Source organism: Aegilops tauschii, chromosome 7 (genome assembly GCF_002575655.3).
Source record: "Aegilops tauschii subsp. strangulata cultivar AL8/78 chromosome 7, Aet v6.0, whole genome shotgun sequence".
Taxonomy (NCBI): domain Eukaryota; kingdom Viridiplantae; phylum Streptophyta; class Magnoliopsida; order Poales; family Poaceae; genus Aegilops; species Aegilops tauschii.
In genome coordinates, this window is record NC_053041.3 from 197,246,731 (window position 1) to 197,253,374 (window position 6,644).

Consider the following 6,644-nt stretch of genomic DNA (forward strand, 5'->3'; position numbering starts at 1 on the left):
GTTGACTAATGTTGCGTCGTAAACCCGAGACACGAGTAACTTATGTTCATAGCATTTCAAGTTGGGCTCCTCATGCACTTTATACGTCCGGGTGGACAGCCTGTCAGTGACCGGTCATAAAATCGCGATCTAGCCGGTCTCTTTAAACCGGTCTTATTCGTCCGGCTTAACCGGCACTCTTCATATATATCCAGCTTACATCTGATGCGGATATAGAAGGTCCGGACGCGCTCGGGCGCGTCTGTCACGTTGAACCCGACAAACCGGACCTTCATAAATTTCATAAAAATTGATCAAATCCACCAAAACAATCGCCCTCCTTCTGCGTCTTTACTAAAGCATTTTTGTCAGTCAACCCCATGGCACCGGCCTTAGAAGCAGGAATGGATCCGTTGTATTCATGCATCGGCCAAGTTTGTAAAAGGTTGAGATTTCAAGCCTGTTGGCTAGTAGGGTTTAAGGCAGCAGAAACAAAATGCATTTTGTTTATTCCTTCGCAGAAACTGATCGATTCTATTAGCATCCAGGTACCTATCAACCTCTCCTCACTTGGCATACAGAGAAGCGAGGAACAGGGGAGATATTGGTTTGCTTTGTTGAAGACAAGAAAACGGGTAATGATATACCCGTATAGTATACTCCACAGTTCACACATCGGCCGTAGAAGACAAGAAACACGTGGAAAATTGGTGAGCACAGTTGTCGACGACAAGGCACAGACAAATGTTATGCCATGTGGAAATCTTTGATGGGAGGCATTAATGAATTGCTCAATGTATCGGTTTGGTTGTTCTTCAGATTGCAAGGGACAATGCTGCCGCCCAAATTTGAAGTCAACACGGCCAATCTAGACGCCATAGGCATAGGCCAGACGCAACCCATGCAAGCACATGCACAGTGACAGACATGCGAATCTATTCTTCCTGAATTTTTTTTAGGGACATGCTGGACGTTGGGAGCATAATCAAACTTGGTTGGATTCAACTTTCTTCTGATCCCTCTTGCGAGAAGAAAAAAAAAACTTCTAATTCTCTATCTGCCCAATCTCTTCGTCGGATTACTATTGAATTTTTGGCCACCGTGGACATAATGCCAGGATCGCTATCAAGCATAACATGATTCTATCAGTGCTATTCGATACACACGGATAGACTTTATTTTTAGGGAAATAAAGATATAAAGTTATTTTAGGGAAACACATATATACTCCCCCTGTTCCAAAATAAGTGTCTCGACTTTGTACTAACTTTAGTATAAAGTTGTATTAGACTTGAGACAGTTATTTTGGGACGGAGGGAGTATATTTTTTCAGTTTTTTTTTTTGAGAATTAGGAAATACATATATATAGCTGCAGTACCTAGTACAAACATTGATTTCTCGGCTCAACATACGACTATGGGCTTTGTGCAGCCTTCATTTTACCAAAAGTTTTTTTTTCTCGGCTGAATGAATGTCAGGGAAATCCTATTTGGCGCTTCACGCCCATTAGTATACACTTTGTAAACAGGCACTCACACCACATCCACGCTGGGTATGCCCATCCCCCCCCCCCCCCCCCCTTTTCTACTTTTTAGAACGCAAAAAATGCGCGCCCGCAGAGAATCAAACAAGCATCCTCAAGCATCGAGGTATGCGGCAGTAACCACCATGCCAACATGGCCGGTCTGAAAAATAAACTCTTCTTCCTTTTTTTCTTTCTTCTTTCCTTTCTTTTGTTTTTCCTTTTCTTCTTTTTCTGTTTTCTCTTTTTTCTTCTTCGTGGTTTGATGATTTTTCTCAAATTCGGGAACCTTTCTTAAAATTGATAATTTTATCAAAATTGCTGATTTTTATATTCAATTCGATGAACTTTTTTCAAATTTGTGGATTCGTTTTTGAAAACTCATGAAAAATTTCAATGTTAATGATCTTTTTTCAAATTCATGACCTTTTTTTAAATGGAAGATTTTTTATTTTATGAACTTTTTTTTAAAATCGATGAAGTTTTTTTGAAAATTTGATGAACTGTTTTTCAAATTCATAATCTTTTTTGTTTCCATGAACTTTTTTTTGAAATTTGATGAACTCTTTTTCATAAAGAAATCGACTTTTCGAAATTGTTTTCAAATAATTCAAAAATCTAATAAATGGCGCGCATACAATGGTTCTTATAGATTTCCCATTCTTGTAAATCACGAGCATTTAGCTGCTGTGCTGTAGTGGTTAGCAAAACAGTTGGTGTTGTAGCGGCATGAGGCGAGTTCGAGTACTCGTCCACCCATTTTTTGCGTGTTTTTCTCGCGAATTAATTTTACTACGTTGCGCGTCATGGGCCGGCCCGTGAGGTGGGATGCGTGGGCGCCAGCTTCCTGGTTTTTTTTATGGAACACTCGTATTCCATTTATAGCATGACGAGATCACCAGTTACAGCACGGGTTACAAATTCAGGATAGTTCTCAAACCACTGGTCCCTAGTCCCAGTAGGTAGACCCGAACTGAACGAAGCCAGCACATACGCTGGTTTGTTACATTCACGTGGTGTATGCACCACACTAGCTTGGATGAATTGAGTCAGAAGCTTGGCCTTCAGATCTCTGAACACTTGTCCCAACGGCGCCAGATCACATTCCCTCGAGCTTACAGCACGCTGGAGTACACAACAGTCCGTTTCAAACTGAACTTTCCCCGGCCCCAGTTGGTCAGCAGTGTTGATGGCATGCACTAGGGCCATAGTCTCAGCATGCAATGCACCCGAGAGGTAGCCTGAAGAACCCGCAGCGGCAAAGAGAATCTCACTGTTTGAGTCACGGCAGATTATTCCCCACCCTCCCTCACCAGTTTCAACATTGTACGCACCATCAGTGTTGATCTTGACTAGATCTGGGGGTGGTGGTTGCCATTCTCGGATGGAGGCCACTCGGTTTGGGGGAGCAGGATCAAGGTACATGCGCCATTCGTCTACATGGAACCGAACCAGATATTGAAATTCATCAACTCTTGAGCGCCGCTCTCCGTGGTTTCCTTTGTTCCTCTCTGACCACCATGCCCACAAAAGTGCAATGATCATCATCCTTTGCTCATTAGGAAGCCGTAGTACCGCATTAATCACTTCTCTCGCATTCTGCATATGGGTGAGCTTTAATCTGACTTCTTCCAACTGAAGAGCTCGCCACCGTTGCTTAACCCATTTGCAGTTCAGGAATAGATGCCCTCCATCCTCAAAGAGGCGGTCGCAGACTGCGCAACGCGTGTCGAGGTCGACACCCCTTCTGGCGATGTTCATATACATGGGATGGCTGTTGTGTGCAAGCCTCCATAAGAAGTGGTGAACTTTGGGTGGACATTTTTGCTGCCATATGAGACTGGAAGTTTCCGAGCGAGCAACATCAACAGACGAGCTCTGACCCCTCTGCATGGAAGCCTCCCGCTTCAGTACAGCCACATGCACTTTGTAAGCCGATTTGACAGAGAAGCGACCTTTGCTATCATAATGCCAAGCCAGAAAATCGTCTGACTGTTCTGCAATAGGAATACTCAGAATGGAGGGCACATCACCTACATGAAAGCATCCCTCAACGAGGTCCCGATCCCAGTCGCCCATGTCCGGGTCGATGAGCTCACAGACCCTAGTGAGGAGGCACTCGCCTCTAGGGGTCGATGGCCGGCGTGTGACCCCCCCCCCCCCCCCCAATCCGAACATCAATACCGTCACCAATCCTCCAAACCACTCCTTCCTTCAAGAGTTCAATCCCTTTGAGTATACTCCTCCACACATAACTCATGTTTAGGACTAGCTCAGCCGCAAGCACATCGTCGGTGGGGTAGTACTTGGCACGGAGGACTCGGGCACAGAGGGAGTCTGGGGACTGAATCAGGCGCCAGGCTTGCTTCGCGAGCATCGCCATATTAAATAAGCAAAGGTCGCGGAAGCCAAGCCCTCCTTCATCTTTTGACAGCTTCATTTTCTCCCAGCCCACCCAATGCATCATGTTCTCTTCCCCGTGGTTGTTCCACCAGTACTAACAGATCAGCTGGCTTATCTCATCACACAATGTCTTAGTCAGATCAAAACAGGCCATGGCATAAGTGGGTATAGCTTGAGCAACGGCTTTCACATATATCTCCTTGCCAGCCGTAGAGAGACAACGATCCCATCCCCCCTGAAGCCTACCAATGATACGTTCCTTGATATAGTCAAAACATTTCTTCTTAGACTTCCCAATGTAGGTTGGTAGACCCAAGTACTTCCCTTCCGTGGACTCGCTTCCCAGCTGGAGCTCTTGCAAGAGCAAGTTCTTGCAAGACTGCTTGTCATTGGAGCTGAACATCACTGAAGATTTTTCTCGGTTAATCACCTGGCCAGAGCACTCTTCGTACTCATGTAATATGGAGTTGATAGGTTGTACTCCTTGGGTAGTAGCTTCTAGGACTAGTAACGAGTCATCTGCGAAGAGCAGATGATTAAGTCGCGGTGCCGTCGGTGCAAGTTTGATTCCTTTAATCTGATTCTCCGCATCAGCTTTGTTTAGCATCGCTGACAGCCCTTCCGCACACAGAAGGAACAGGTAGGGGGAGATAGAATCCCCCTGCCTGGAACCACAACATCCGTGAGCGTGCCGTTCACTTTGAATCTATATGACACCGAACTCACACACTTCATGATCAGTTGCACAAACTCCTCCCTGAACACCATCTTCCTCATCATCCCTTCGAGGAACTCGACACGATCGTATGCTTTTCTCATATCCAACTTGAGTGCCATGTAAACATCCTTGCCCTTCCTTTTCCGTTTCATGAAGTGGGTCAGCTCATAGGCAAGAATAGTATTATCCGATATCAACCGTCCCGGCACAAACGCACCCTGGTTGTCAGAGATAATTTCATCCAAGATCATCTTGAGTTGGTTGGCGATAACTTTTGAGACAAGTTTGTACACCACATTGCAAAGGCTAATAGGGCGAAGATCTTTGATTCGATCTGGGTTCCGAACCTTTGGGATAAGCACAACAATTGTTTCGTTCCATCCCTCCGGTATACAGCCGCCTCGCAACACATGTAACACCTCTTGTGTAACCGCATCACCCACAGTAGAATCTCTTATAGAAAATCGCTGGCATACCATCCGCACCAAGGGCTTTGAGATCCCCCATATCGTCAAGTGCTTTCTTGATTTCCTCCGGAGTGTACTCCTTACCTAACATCTCGTTCATCTGGTCTGTAACTCGTGGCTCCACATCTTGTAACACTCTGTTGTGGTTAGCTCCAGCTCCTGCCCTGGCCGTAAACAAGTGTGTGAAATGATTAGTTACCAGGGCCTTCAAATCCTCTTCTCCTTGCACCACAACCCCATCTTCCCCTTTCAACTTATCAATTCTATTATGCCTTTTCCTGGTCGACGCATACTGATGAAAAAACTCCGTGTTCCTATCCCCTTTCGTGAGCCAGTTGGCCTGGGCTCGGTGTCACCAGAAAATGTCGAGTTGTTCCTCTCCAAACAATCCAACTTATACCGAGCCACCTGCTCCTTTCTGATGTTTGCCTCAGTTAGGTCAGCCTGCCTATATTTCTCCAACTCAGCCTTCAAGTTCTTTATGCGCTGCTGTAGGTCGCCCAACACCTCTCTGCTCCAGGTATCTAAATCCTTGGACACCGCTTTAATGAGCTGGGCCACCATACTATCCCCATTCTCTTTTGCCATTTGCCAAGCCTCTTTTACTATCTTCTCACAATCCTCCTCTAACAGCCATCGAGCTTCAAAACGTTTGTTTAGATTGTTTGGTTGTGGCCGGGGCTTCTTGTGCGCACCATCAACGTGTAGAATCACAGGCCGGTGATCGGAATGCTCCGGACAGCCATTGACAACTTTGTACCCTGGGAATCGCATACACCATTCAGCATTAGCCACCACTCTATCAAGCCTTTCACGGATATAGCCATCAATACGATAGTTATTATTGCGCCAAGTAAAAATGTCACCCTCGAAACCGAGGTCATTCAAATTACAGAAGTTTAAAGCAGAATGAAAATGGTCCATGTAGGCCTGGGTTCTAGGCACCCCGCCTTGCTTCTCGAAGTTGTACAGGATCTCGTTAAAGTCCCCCATACAGACCCATGGCATCTTCTCTTGGAGGTGAAGTGTGCGTAACAGCTTCCATGTCTCTTCCTTCAACTCCGTCTTTGCTTGCCCGTAAATGCCCGTGAGCCTCCATTTAAAGCCATCTGCCTCAGTAATAGTAGCATCGATATGCATTCGCCCCATCCACCGCAGGGCTAGGTTAACATCTCTCTTCCACAACAGAGCCAAACCCTCACTCTTCCCTTCATATGCCTTGAACACTAAGTTGGGCATGTTAAGGATATACCTGAGCTTCTCCACCTTATTTTTATTCATTCGAGTTTCAAAAAGAAATAAAATATCAGGGTCCTCCTTCTTCTGCATCTCCAGAAGACCACGAACTGCCGGCCTACCCCCGAGTCCCCGGCAGTTTCAAGCGATCACTCTCATTTTGGATTGCAGGGCTGTCCCGGCAGCCCCGCCTTCAAAGATTTTTCGCCCACCTCCTGGGCGCTTGATGGGTCAACTCTTCGCCTTTTCTCGCCCTCCTCTTCAACCAGCACGTTATTCAACTCTCTCTTCCCATTCACTGTTCTTTCTTCAGTCATC

At 45.9% G+C, this 6,644-nt stretch overlaps 1 protein-coding gene across 1 annotated transcript; it reads right to left on the reverse strand.

Moving 5' to 3' along the window:
- Nucleotides 1-3,999: 3,999 nt before the first annotated feature.
- Nucleotides 4,000-6,419, reverse strand: LOC109763511 (uncharacterized). Its single transcript, XM_020322359.1, has 4 exons — nt 5,491-6,419; nt 5,100-5,254; nt 4,636-4,894; nt 4,000-4,570 (listed from the first exon to the last, which is right to left on the reverse strand). Exons 1-4 carry the CDS (start codon nt 6,417-6,419, stop codon nt 4,000-4,002), a joined length of 1,914 nt encoding a protein of 637 aa, XP_020177948.1.
- Nucleotides 6,420-6,644: the final 225 nt, after the last annotated feature.

Excerpts from the sequence above, each read along its gene's own strand:
- LOC109763511 (XM_020322359.1), bottom strand. The coding sequence starts at position 6,419 with ATGCAGAAGAAGGAGGACCCTGATATTTTATTTCTTTTTGAAACTCGA. Across the intron at positions 5,255-5,490 it reads AGAAAGGAGCAGGTGGCTCG|GGCAGGAGCTGGAGCTAACC; the intron begins GTATAAGTTGGA and ends GTTTACGGCCAG. Across the intron at positions 4,571-4,635 it reads TTTGTGCAACTGATCATGAA|GCAGGGGGATTCTATCTCCC; the intron begins GTGTGTGAGTTC and ends TTGTGGTTCCAG.